Raw genomic sequence first — 14,045 nt, 5'->3', positions numbered from 1 at the left:
AGGCTGCATAGTTATGATCTGGTGTGCTTCATTCCTGCAAGTAGAAAGGGGTGCTGTGAGCAGAGCCTGAACTCAGCCTGTCCTGCACCCAGCAGCAGAGCTCCCGTAAGCACACTTTCATGGCATCATGCAAAATCATGAAAAGGCATGGACTTAACAGCTGAGATTTATTAAGATTAACAGTTCTTACTGCTTTACAAGATATTTTTAAATGGTAGTACTTTTCTTAATTTAACTGTTAGTATAGTTTGATGCCACTGCCTTGGTTCTTGCCAAAGCACTGAAAATTTTACCCACCACATTGCTTGAAATGTGAGCCCAGTAAAAAAGATGAATAGCGTTAGCTTGTTTTCACAAGAAGTTTGACTTGGTGGCCCCCTATAAGATGGCAGGGGCTCCTAGGAGTCCACAGCCCATACTTTGTTTTGTTTTTTTTAGTGTTCTAAGATTCATTGTTTATGCACCACACCCAGTGCTCCATGCAATATGCGCCCTCCTTAATACCCACCACCAGGCTCACCCATCCCCCAACTCCCCGCCCCTCCAAAACCCTCAGTTTGTTTCTCAGAGTCCACAGTCTCTCATGATTCATCTCCCCCTCCGATTTTGGAGATGCAGATTGTATTAATGCTCTAGGAGAGCCCTCAGTTAGAGATGGATCCACCAGCAAGAGAGGGATGAAGCAAGTTCTCTAAATCAGGGTAAGCCTTGTACAGCCGTCCCATTTAGTGCATTGTCCTCACACCATAAGCTCCCTGAGGGCAGACATGTTGCCACTGGGTGCCTGTCCCACAGTGGGATGCTGTGAACCCCAAGTGTGTCTAGGAAGAGCAGCTGGCCCTTGCCTCCCTCCCACATCAAAGCTACATTGTCCAAATTTGCAGTCCTCAGGGGAAGAGGGGCAGAAGATGAACAGTCTTGCATTTAGATCTGCAACACACTTAGCAGAACACAGAAGATGGGAATAAAGTCATGCTTTGACCTCTCCCATCTCAGAGGGCAGTGGTTCAGTTCAGAGAGTAGCCCCAGTAGGAGCTGGAGTGACCAAGCACATTTGGAAGGTCCAGATGTAGCAGAGCAGTGAGCAAACGGCTAGTTTTCTCCCATCTGACCTGTGCTACCCAGTTTGAGACGTATTTATTCAGCATCTTCCCTAGAAAATATTATCAAATATTATGAAAGGACTATTCGAGAAGTAGGGCTTTTACTGAGAGCGTATTGGACTTTTTTTAGTCACTTCCCCTGAAGGAATTTCAGATCTTTCAGTTATCTGTCATAATGGGAAAATGAGAGTAGTCCCAGAATTTCATTTTAAATATGACTTTTTAATCTGTTTTGCTGTATCTATAAAAATTCTTAATGGTTGCGTGAGGATCCCAGGCTCCAAGCAGAATGGAAGCACTGGCCTGGGGACCGCCGGACTGGAGCTGTTACCTAGGCCACGTGTGCCCCTTCCTGTAGTTTTTCCTGTCAGATAATGAATTTTCACTAAATGCCTGCTCAAATATTAATTTTGATCAAAGGATTATAGATAAATTTTTTTCTCAAAGGAATGAGCCAAGACAATCCAGAAAAACACCAACCCTTTTATGTTAAATTTCAACAGCGCAGAATTTACTAATTTTGGAAGAGATCCACTTAAGATCAATTCTGGGATGAATTCCAGATTCACCTCCCCACCCCCAAAAATTGCCAAAACCATCTCAACAAGATATCCTTATCTTAGACTCTTGATTGAGACATGGACAGGGTTCAGTCCTAGTGTTGATATCAGTCTTCCTCTGATCTCTACAGAAGACAGTTACGAATTAGACAGGTTCCCATCTTCTGACCTCATTTTTCTCACCTGTAAAATTAAAAATATCTGCTTCAGACAGGGGCTTTGAGGATTAAGGGATAATCTGTAATGCATTATAAAACTAAAAAAGGATTTAAAAAGAGACAGGAAGATTGAGTCAGGAGGATGGGCTAAGAACACATACCTGATCCGTCCTCCCCTTTCAGAATCCAGGAAGTGACAGAAACAAGTTTTGAAAGATTCCTGAGGGAGGGTAAGCAAATGGAAGGCAATCTATGAGAAAGCAAAATGAAACAAAGTCCAGCCGTGGCAGAGAAGTGTGCTGCTGTGGTGGAGGGTTTAGGGCAGATGCAACCCCACCCGTGGCTCTCAACATGGGGCACCAAGAGAATTGACTGGAGAGCTGCATTTGGAGTAGCCAGGCTAGTCTGGCTCCTGAGAGGAGCTCAGCAGTGCCAAGTGATAGTGTTTCTTCCCAGATGACTGTTGTGGCCATGCAAAGCCAAAGCTGACTGTAGGGCAACCAGGAGCCCCAGGTACAGGAGACTAATTACTTATGTATCCCACCCAACAGTATACTCTGTCCCCTTTCCACAACCACCAGAAGAAAGCTATTTTAAATAAGAGGTAACATATGCAGCCATTAAAAGAAATGAAATCTTGCCATTTGTGACGACATGGATGGGACTAGAGGGTATTATGCTTAGCGAAATAAGTCAATCGGAGAAAGACAACTATTATATGTTCTCCCTGATATGAGGAAGTGGAGATGCAATGTGGGGGATTGAGGGGGTAGGAAAAGAATAAATGAAACAAGATGGGATTGGGAGGGAGACAAACCATAAGAGACTCTTAATCTCACAAAACAAACTGAGGGTTGCGGGGGGTGGGGTGGGTTATGGACATTGGGGAGGGTATGTGCTATGGTGAGTGCTGTGAAGTGTGTAAACCTGGCGATTCACAGACCTGTACCCCTGGGGCTAATAATACATTATATGTTAATAAAAAGAAGCCCTGTTCAGTATTAAAAAATAATAATAATAATAAGAGATAACATCCCTAGACAAACAAACTGAAAATCTCAAATCAAAAGCATCCAGCAAGTCCTGAGCATTAAAAACAAACAAACAAACAAACAACAAAAACAACTCAGCAAACTGAAAAAACTAATACTTGGACAGAACAGAGTTCAAAGAGTAGAAGGAATTTTAAAGTAAGTAGTTAAATCTTCATATGGGTCAGAGGACATGGAAGCCACAAAGGCCAAACCAGTTAGGGAGCCTGGGATTTAAAGTCCAACAGAAGGCCGTTGAGTATCACCAAAGGATAAAGAGTCACCAAGTAGGATAGAAAAACTGGATGGAAGATAGAACCCAAAACTTCGTAAGTAACCTAACTGGCATTACCAGGACGGAAAAAACTAAGAGTAAGGGAAAGAGGGAATTTCATAAAAGAAAAAACTGAAGTTGAAGACACAAGTTATTATTTACATTGAAGGGCATACTGAGTGCGCAGAGAGCTGTGAATGTAACAGGAGATGAAGAAAGAATTAAAGCCGGGGATAAGCAGACTGCCCTAACTTTTCTGTTGAAAGGATTAACTTCAAACTTTCTAGCATTATAGAAGAGGAGAGGGCAGCTCCTCACGGATAAACATCGGCTATGGTGCCAGACAGACCTGACATAACAGCTTTGGGCCTTACGTGTTCATGATTGTCCTTGGATAGTTTAGGTAACTTTCAGAGCTTCAAATTTTATTATATATAAAGGGATAGAATAATACCTACTTCCATCAATTTGTCATGAGGTTAAATGAGAAAAAATACACATGGGTACACACTTTCTGTGCCCCTGTGTATACCAGCTGACCACTAATATAGTGGAGTAATTCCCCCTTTTTTGAGAGTTCATGAATTTCTTTGTAGCCTGACCCTGACTCACCTATTGCCTCTTCCCTCCTCTTTCAGTCCCTCAGCCAATCCGTGTCACCTTCCTACCTTCTTCTCACCTCCCAATATAATGAGACTCTGATCCCAAGGTATTTTGGCCACCCTTCTGTGCTCAGACACACCTGTACCCTCTTCTGTGGAAATGTACTTGTTCATCTTCGTTAGCTTCTGGAGAGTAATGATCACACTGTATTTTCCAAGTCTGTTCAACATCCCAAAAATATTAAATCCTTTAAGTCCTTTTATTTTGTACCTTTAGAAGTGAGGTGAGAGGAGTAGTGTGTCATTCGCCTTTATTCACTAATAACACTTTGTCTTTCTTGCACTGCCTCGGTGATTTTAATAAATTTTACTGTGTGTCTGCCTTGTACTAGGTATTATTCTAAAGGAGCTTGAGGTATGTCATCGAATAAAACAGCCCCAAGTCCCTCCCTGAAGAGCATATATTCTCATTCTGCTGAGAGGAAATAGTACGTATAAGAAATGAGTATGTAGCATGATAGAAAGCGACATATGCTGTAGAAGAAAGTGGAGCAGAGTCCTGTGGGTGAGGGTTGCCGGAGCAGGGGGGTTGCAGTCCTAATGAGTGGACCTTGTTGAGATGGCCTCCTTTGAGCAAAGTCTTAGAAAGATGAAGTTAGCCACACAGATATCTCGAGGTCAGAGCATTCTAGGCAAAGGGAATGGCTGGTGAAAAGAATGACGACACAACTTCTTTTTGCCCTGAGCGCTCTGGAAACTGACTATATAGGGAGTTTTGCCAGCGGTGGGCCATGAATTCTAGGGGGCACAGAGAAAGGATTGCAGAGCTGGGTAGGAGCTGAGGACAGACAGCAGCAGGTGGGCAGGACTTTGAGGCCTGTGGGTAAGAGCATCCTAGTGGTCTAGGGCTTGCTGAGCTGACGTAAATACAAGGAAGGGGTCTCATGTGATTGGTTTCAGTGACTTTAAAGTAGAAATTGGTGGAGAGTCTTGAAGAGGTTGAAAGGGCAGGAGACAGATGAATGTTGGGATTGCCTTCTTGATCCCACAGGGACAAGGGGATAAGGGTCTCAGAGTTTCTGTTCTCCTCTTGGACCCCTGTCAATGGAGAGTGGAAGGTCTAGAGAGTGGTGGGCTTGGTCCCAGGGCTGCAGTTTGCTCCCTGACCCCTCTGTTGTCTGTGTCTTGACTGTGGTTGACGGAAACAAGAACCTCCAGGAAAGCCAGGAGATAGGCCGCATCCTCCAACTTCCTTCGGCCCCTGGGATGGGGTAGAATGTGGGGGAGTAAAAGGCCCTGGGCAGACACGGCCTTGGTACCAGCATGAGCAGAGCCCGCTCTTGATCTGCTCAGGGACCAGCTTCTTGGATCCCTTGTGATGGAGTTGAGTCCTACTTGGCCTACTGTGTTTTCCAATCTATTATTGATGTTATATTATAATGTCGTATGCATAAGTGAAGAGATTATTCATGTCTTTTTCCTTTTGTCATATGTTGGGGGTTGAGTTTATCCTTGGGAAATAGGACACATCTTTGGTTAGTAGACATTTGAGGGGCACGCACTGAAGGGCTGGCAAAGCAATTCAGTGGAACTGACAGCTCTGAGAATGGGGCTCAGCTGCTCCCAGCGTCCTGGCTCAGTGACAGTCTTGCAATAAATAATCAGAAACTGGGTGAAATGATAGCAAATGTCAGTTTAAAGTTTTCACTTGTCAAAACCACGATGGTCTTATCACCAAACCACTGCCGGAGCAGCAAGTTGTGCTCCCTCTTCACTGGAAACGTTCTTTGCCCTGGACTTTTCTACAGTTTTAGGCACTTCCCAGACCGATGTCCAGTCTAAACGGATGTGCATGACTGTTCAGTCCGTTTAATCAAGACCTGGTTGGGTCAAAAAGCCACTGTTCAGGGTCTCTGTCGGCGAGCTTCAGTGCCTGCCATTTACAACCCGAGGTGCGCAGAGGGGGCCTCTGTGAAGAATACTCTCCTAGGCCTGTGAAGACGTGACTCACTTTGTGCAACAGATCCAGTTCGCAAGAACATCAGCGTTTTATTTGTCTAAGGAGCCATTATGCTGTAACTTCTGACCTTTGGAAAGAGGACTGAGGTTCATTTAATTTAGTGCTGAGTTTCTATGAAACATTAGCCAATTTATTTGCAACAAAATGAGAAGTTATTTTGACTGCTTTGTGGCCAGTTGCTGTGCGTGAGCCATCGAGAATGTCAGAGCTGCCCGGAGTCTGCGTAGCTTCTAGAATAGGCCTGTGGTTTGACGGATGGAGCACGAAGGCAGCGGGTGGGACGGATCTCCTAGGGAGCCCGGCAGGTGGGGGTCCCAGTTCAGACTCCAGTGTCTTGACCAGTATTTGACACTGACATTTCATCAAGGGGTTAATCTCTGAATTTCTGTACTCAAGATGGGAAAAAAAAAAAAAAAAAAGAAAATACTCTACTTTAAAGGCAATTCTCATATTTAAAGCTATAAAACCTTAAGAGGTAGGAAAGCAATATTACTTCTTATATTGCTTGTTGTTGCTGGATTTTTGTTTTTTAATATAAATGTTTCTTTGATCCTTTTTTAGCTAGTTCCTCCCATTTGCTTCTCACCATAGATAAATTTGTTGCCTCGAGAGAAAGTGAGGGCTACTGAAAGGGAGAGAGGGAATTTGAGACCAGACAGAGAAGGCAGTGATAATTCACCATGATCACAGGGCAATGAGTTGTGTGTAAATCCTTCTATTTCCGAGCATGAGGAGGGATCCTAGATGCCCCAGAGGGGGCAAGTCAGACATTCTGGAAGAGTGACAGAGCAGGTCAGAGTGGACAGGGAACTCCCGCCACCCCCCACCAGTGTAAGGTGGCCCCACAGTGAGCACAGTCTGCAACTGGTGGAGGTCTTCAGCACGTGGTGTGGGCGCTGTCCCTTCTGAGCTGTGTGACTCCGGGCAGGTGGCCCAGCCTCACTGAGCCTCGGCTGCTCCGTCTTCAAGGACAGCGATTTTAGGAAGATCAAGTGCAATCCTGCACATGGATTCGTGGTCAGTGAAGGGGTCTCACTGAGCAGCGTGCCCGCCCTCCCTCTCCCTGCCTTCCTCCCACGTCCTCTAGGAGTGTCAGCTGTCAGCCTGAAAGACCATTTTATAAAACTCTGCAGCCATGTGCCCCTCCTCAGAAAAGCTGCACGGTGCCACGTGGTGTAATAGGTCAGCTGTAGGAGTGACTGTTCTCTTCCTGGGCAACATTTAAAAAAGCCGTGGAGCTTCTTAACACGGCACATTCCAGAGAGCTTATGTCCTATTCCGGCGAGCTCCCTTCATAACCAGTATGTTACACTGTGTTTAATTAACTAGTGAGGATGTGATTAAACCAGGATAACAAGATCTGACCTATATTTTGCACGTGGAGGAAGCATTTTATACCGAGGAATAGTCTAGCCCCGGCGTTTTATCAGTGCTTGTTAACTCCGTGCGATGAGGTACTTGTAGACACCTGGATTGTTCAGGCTTTTTCGTGCATCTGTGCCTTACGTGTGCAGTTTGCTCTGCCTGGAAGGCCCCTGCCGCCGTCTCCCTGTCCGTCCCTTCTCTGCACCCCTTCCTCAGCTTCACCCTCCTGGCGGGTGGCTCAGAACTGCTCTGCCATTACGTTCTCTGGGAAGCCGTGTGATGCAGCCGCTGGTGAGGCCGCCGCCTCTGTCCATCCAGAGGAAGGTCCTGGGGCCGGGCATGGTGCGGGGGGGCAGGGGGCACAAGGAAGGTGTGCCGTCTCGGGGAGCCAGCCCCTGGGAAACTGGGAGGGTTTTCCAAGGAGGTAGCATTTGGGCTACAGACTGAGCAGCACGTAGATTGGAAGGAAAACGAAGAACATTTCTGGCCGAAGGAGGAGCAGAGGTGAAGAGCCACCCGCACGTGCTTGAGGCAAAAAGGAAGCTGTTCCCCTTGCTTACTGCTTCATCCTAGGATCGCTCTGCTATGCTGCAGCCGTCAAGAGTGGCTGAGTCTCTGGTGCCGCTTACCTGACGGGACGCGTGGGAAGAGAGCCAGGTGTGGGTTTGATCGACGAGTGTGTCACTTATCTGTTCTCTGAGATTCTGGCTGGCATCCTGGCTTTCCGATCTGCAGCAGCATCCTTATCTCTAAAATGGGTATGACAGCCCCACTCACTTCAGGGGCTGCTGTGGGGACTCCGTGGGACCCTGGCAGCTGGCACTCAGCAACACTCACTCTACAGATTTTATTATTTATCTTGCAACTTCCTAAGGTGTTAAGCAGCTGAGCTGGATCATTTTCTATTTTGATTAGAACTTCTTACTTGATTGCATGAGGCTGGAATAATGAGAATGTTTATTTCCATGACAGTCCAAGATAACAAATTCAGGATGATTGTTTCCCTACAAAATTAAGTAGAGTGGGAAAGCGCAAAGCCTGAGAGGGTGAGTGGAAGCTCCTCCCTAGATACCCAGAATAGCGTCATAAACTACTTATATCTGCTCTGGCTTAGTAATCTAGATTTTCCATAGGTTTGTTCCTATAAAAATTATGCCTGGTTCAAATACATTGTGTATTTGTAGACTGTTTCGCATTATCTGCAGAATGGCCCTGATGACAGGCTCCCTCCGCCCGCCCCCATCTCAGGGATGCTGTATGTTAGAACATAGATGTGCCTGTGCTGTGCAAAGATGGTCCGCCTCCATCGTCATGGACGTTGCAAGGGGGCCATGACCGGAGGGCGCGGAGTCACCCTGCTGTCCTTCGCAACACAGTCATCACACCGACTTCCTGACAATAATGCCATGGTGCTGGCGAAACAGAACATTGGACCTCAGTCCCGGTTACAAAGCGCTGCGAAGCCCACAGATGGCGCAGCGTCGGGTTTTCTGGTAGGCAGGAGTGAAAGAGGAGGGAACGTTTTTGCCTTCTTTCCGTTGGACCTGTGGTTCTCCGTGCTCTCCAGGGCCGTGGGGCCAGGCCCGGAGCACTGTGCTGTCCGTGGCACACCTGTCATGTGTGCAGACCCTGCCCTTCCAGAACACACAGGCTGTGTATCCCTTAAGCACAGACAGTCACGTGGTGCTCATTGGCCAAAGCCTGTGGCTAAAGTGCCAGGCACATTTATCAGGTACTACAGCTGGAAATCTTTGATACTCCTGAGGTCTGAAGTTTCTGTGCTAGGTCTCTGCCATCTCAGTGGGAATTCTTTCTTTCAGTGTGTAGCCCTGCCCTTGACTGGTTATCTTTAGGTTTTAGAATACTTCACTGAATATGATTTAAGCTCACGGTCAAGTTATTTTATCCTGTTTTCACCTTTTTTTTGTTTGTTTTTTGGCGTCTTTTGTTCAATACAGTGGTGCTGATTACTATGATTATGGACATGGACTCAGTGAAGAGACCTACGATTCCTACGGTGAGTAACTGGCCCACACGAACCAGAAATAGAGCGGGCAGAGTGGTCCCAGAAACACCTTCAAGACCGGAACTGAGGAGAAATCCATAAAGACATTTTGACTGAAACAGCAGCTTCCCTTTCAGTTCATCTGTGCATATCTAGCTATTTTCAGCTCCTTTAAGATTTAAATTTAATATTTAAAGAGGACTAAAAACTCAAAGAAAATTGCCTACATTCACATTCTCAACTTAGATTTTCTGTTTGGGTTGATTGCCATGTGCTGATTTTCTCATTTATAGAGTCCTTTGCCAGACTGCAGACACTTGATAGCTCGGGTCTTTTTGAAGTGTCTTTGCTTGTTGACAGTGAAGGAAAATGAAGCCCTGGAGACTGCAGCTCCCAAAGGATTGTCCCACCCCCATCTTCCTATTTTAATTCATCTCTGATCCCAAACCCTCGAAAAACATTACAGTGGGAGTCACTCCGTAAAGGTTACAAAAGCACTGAGCCAGGGGTGGGGGGCCATAAGGCTCTCTCTGGCTTATGGGGAGACAGCTAAACCCCACTTAATTCAGTGAGAGCTGGTAGAGATGCTGGGGAATCCAGGTCCAAAGTCTCTATGCAGAAGGAGGACAGGTTTAATTAAAAGAATTGGCGGCAGCAACATAATGATAGCAAGAAGCTCCTTTGCCGGAGGGCAAAGAGATCAGAGAACAGGAAGCTTCAATCAGTTGCAAAGCTCTGATAAATGCCTCCAGTACCCAGTGCAAGTGAATCAGGATTCTGATTAATGGATGTTCTGACATTTCTCTGAACATAACTGAAAAATCATTTTCCGGTGCTCCTTTTGAAGTGCATTTTGTTATATCACCTGCCCCAAGCCGTGATGACCTCACCTTGGATTTTTTTTTTTTTTTTTTTTTTTTTTTTTTGTTATTTGTAACAAACACTTAAGAGAAATACCTTGGTTTGCTGAATGCTGTCTACTTAAATGGATGCACGTTAGCTTGCGGGAATGACGTTGATTGCATGCTTGTATCAAAAGAAGAGGTCATTTTAAGCATTTTTTCTTCACAGCCTTTTCAAATTGGTCTCAGTGGACACATGGCTTTTAAAATTGCTGTATGTTGCTGCAGAGATGTTAACTGTTTGTTGTCGGAGACTTGTAGATGACTCGCTGAGAGTGTTGGGATGGAACAGGTGTTTAATTTCAGGAGATCGAGATGATGGAATGCCTTTTGTTATTTGTACACTTGTCTGGTATGGATTTAGTATTAGGATGAGTGAGACTTGACATTCTGTCTTCAAGTTTATTTCATATTCGGAAAGTATTGTTGAGGCTACATTTCCTCTGAACACGACTTCCATTCACTGTCCACAGCAGGACCTGGGACTCCCTCCCACCCTGCCCACCCCCACGGTGCTCATCACGTTTGTCTGCTTTTGTCTGCACAAATCTTTGTGTTGTCTTTGTTTTTGCTGTCAAAAGAAGTCTGAGTGATCCTCTTCCCATTCTCTTTCCCATTCATAAATGTCTTAACGTTTAGCAAAAGGCAGTTCAGTTTGCTGTTTGAGTGTGTGAACTTTTGTTAAAAATGAGTGACCAAAAGGAAAGTTCTTGCAAAGTCGGTTGCCATTTAAGATACAAAAATCATTTTTTTTTCCCGTACTGATAGGTATTGTTAGTGGGGCGACCATTTTCTATTGTGTTTGTAATTTTTCTCTAAGTAATTACCCTTTTGTTTTTTACCCCTAGTACCTCAGGGCTATCTGTCTTCAATATGACGTCTACCACTGGTTCAGGGTTAAGGTAGATTCTGAAAAATGAAGGCAGCGGGATCCATGGCAATGATCTAATTGTGATTCGATATCTTACTGATTTTAGGGCAAGAGGACTGGACTAACTCGAGACACAAGGCACCTGCAGCGAGGACCACAAAGGGCGTCTACAGAGACCAGCCCTACGGCAGATACTGATTGTACTGTCTGGTGTTGTGAAATAGCCAGTCTCCACCAGTCCTGTGTACTGTTCAAAGTAATGTTTTTCTATGAACAATCCCTTTTTAAATAAATCAAAATGCTTAAAATCTGAATGGATGGAAGTTTAAAACTACTTTGTGGAAACATCAACCTGGGCAGAAAAAAAAAAAAAAAAGACATGTAAAATTTTGTTATTTCCAGTATGTATATGAAAAAAATAGGTCATCAAAAGGAAAAAAATAACTTTGATTAACTAGTGTTAAACAAAAAACTAGGTTTACTAAATATGTTAATCCATCCTTTTAACATAAGCCTCACCTTTCATTTTAAAGGTTTCCATAGCAATTAGTTATTTTATCTTTCAGCCATATGCTAGTTTTTTTCTCTTGCCAACATGCGTAAAAAGGGAAGCCAATTACAAGTGCAAATAATGTGGTATTCTTTTGTAACTCAAGTCTTGAAATGTTCTGTAGTGTTGAGCAAAGTCTCCTCTTGCTTGATACTAAATAAACTTTTGAAAGAAATTCCGTGTGTGTGAGCTAACAATTTCATGTTTCTCTTATTTAAAAAGGCCTTCATAAATAGTTGTAAACAGGGAAAGAGTTCATTTAACAACGCTTGTCATAAAAGGGTCACACTAAACATTGTACAACTGACTTAAAAAATGGTATAAAATTAAATGTACCATTCTATACTCACCGTAGATTTAAATGCTGTTTAAAGAGTCCACATGGTGTTAAGCTGCGTGAGTAGCAAGTTAAAACGACGCAAAACCAAATCTTGTTTAAAAACTGGTTTTAAAATAACTACTGATTTTCTGAAAAAGATGTGATCAGTTTTCATCTTGTTGAGCGTTTTTTCACTAGTGCAACTTTGGATTTTTTATGAGAATTTTGGTACCTTAATGAACACCTCGCTCCATGCTGGAAGCAATAAGCACAAAGCTTTTAAAGACAATCTGACTTGACTAATTGAGGTCGCACTCGCCAAGGCTGAGGATGTGTAACCCTTAAACGGTCTTCATTGTCAAAGGTAAATAAATCAAATAAGATTTTAATCTCACTTAATTTATCTTAATATAACTAATAAAACCAGGGAGATTACAACTTGGCAAGTTTCATTATCCATTTTAGAGAGGTTTTAAGATCACCTAAATTCTCATTTTAAAAAGTTTAATTTGTTTTAGTAATCTAAAAAGCCTTAGTTCAGTCAGTTTAATTGGGGCCAATTATTCCCTATTAAACAAATGTAAAACCTCATAACTAGTTGTTTGTAATACATTCTTTGGTTAGTAATTGAGGGCACTTCTTAAAACTGACAAATATTTAATAAAGTTATTCTTTAATCATTTGGCTTAAGTTTTTTTTGTTGTTTTTGTTTTTGTTTTTTTAATTGTAGATGATGTAAAATGTTTAATTTTTGTTTCTTAAGAGATTTCCTTCTCTTTGAGTAAAAAGGTCTTTTCTTTTGTTAGGAAATGTCCGCCATCTTGGGAAGTCAGAGGAACTGGTTGTGCCCAAGGAGCAAACAAAGGTGAGTGCCTTTTGTTCCAATTATTGTGATGTGTTATGGAAGATGAAGACAATTTCATGCTTATCTAAAGTCCCATGGAAAATATCCCACGCTGGTTCCTATTACCAGCACTGGTGATTACGGCAAATTAACTCCTCCAGTCAGAACAGAAGCTCCCTGAATATAAACAAGTCAGACCCAGCCAGCCTTGCTGGTGCCACAGAGGGCAGAGGCATAAATCGTCACAGCAGTTAATACTTGGGTTGCTTTCTTCAATAAGAAATCGAAGCCCAGGCAGTAACATGAAAAAATGTCCAAACTATTAAGGCAAAAAAGCAGTTTATCAAGCCTAACGTATAATATGACCCCAATTTTATTTTTTTTAAAAACTGTGTGTACTTGCTATATATTTGAAGGTAAAAATTTATACTGGTATGCACCAGATTTTTGACAATAATTATCTTAGGCTTGTGAAAGTATGACTTTGTGTGTGTACTTTTCTGTCCTTTTTGAATTTTGCAAAATAAGTTATTACTTGTAAAAGACAAGTAACATAACAGTTGTTTTATAAAATTATTTCGTATTTTTTTTTTTAAAGTTAGGGATCTATAAGGAAAATGTATCATTAGTTTGGTTTCAGGGTATTCTTGTTTTTTGTCTTGTTTTGTTTTGTTTTTCTGAACCATCAGAAACACTACTTAGGCCATGACATCACAGAGTGTCTTGCTTTTTTAAAAGTAGTTGTATTTGAGCTCTGCCCCTGACTATGTGCCTTTGGACATCAGCACAAGGAGAATGATGCTTAATGCATGTAGTTGTTACTAAGAATTGAGTGAGCTAATACTATGGTGTTTTGAGCTAATATTTTGAGTGTTTTGTAACCTAAAAAGTATTACAGTAAATGTGAAGTTTAATTGTCAAGTTGAATGCCCGTATTTAATGTGTATGGGAAATAGCTGAGCCTTTTTCCCCTCCAATAGCCAAAATTCACCTGAAATAATTACCTTAACTGTTGGGAAGAGAATAGGTCTCTTTATTCTCATGGACCAACATAAGAGTTTTGGTTTTGAGGGGTTTTTGGGGGGTGGGGCAGGGGGACTTTTCTTGCATAGAAAGAGAATGTGACACATCATGCATTTTTTCAATGTGTGGTTTTAATATTGGAATTTTTCACTCTTTCCTCCTTAGTAAGTAATTTTGGAGGGGGATTAGCATATTGAATAATAATGTAGGTTTCTTAAGTGAGAGATTATAAATAGGTCCCTAGAGGGTAAACCCCCAGATGGTCTTCAGAGCTAATTCATAGGCATTATTGTTCAGTGTTATGTTTATTTTCATTTTATAGAGAACCCATAGCCCCATTGGACTATAAAAAGGGATCGTGAGCCAGAAAGGTCAGGAAGCCGCAGAAATACTTTTGGACAAGAATCCTCCTGCTTGG

General features: G+C 42.9%; 1 protein-coding gene across 3 annotated transcripts in view; it reads left to right on the top strand.

The window, feature by feature from the left end:
- The window catches only part of KHDRBS3 (KH RNA binding domain containing, signal transduction associated 3), a 182,358-nt gene extending 169,733 nt beyond the window's left edge, over positions 1–12,625 (top strand). For 2 of the 3 annotated variants that reach the window (XM_032873485.1, XM_032873486.1), the window contains exons 8-9: positions 9,072–9,130; positions 10,998–11,616. In XM_032873485.1, coding sequence (XP_032729376.1) covers positions 9,072–9,130; positions 10,998–11,089 — 151 coding nt within the window. In that variant the 3' untranslated portion in view covers positions 11,090–11,616. Of the gene's footprint in view, positions 1–9,071; positions 9,131–10,997; positions 11,617–12,566 lie in introns of those variants that run through there. The other variant, XR_004384512.1, reaches the window with a different exon arrangement.
- Positions 12,626–14,045: the final 1,420 nt, after the last annotated feature.

The sequence above is a fragment of the Lontra canadensis genome, unplaced genomic scaffold (genome assembly GCF_010015895.1).
Source record: "Lontra canadensis isolate GAN:19392208 unplaced genomic scaffold, GSC_riverotter_1.0 scaffold49, whole genome shotgun sequence".
NCBI lineage: Eukaryota > Metazoa > Chordata > Mammalia > Carnivora > Mustelidae > Lontra > Lontra canadensis.
The sequence above is the reverse complement of the archived record's forward strand: the minus strand, read 5'-3'. Positions and strand labels throughout refer to the sequence as shown.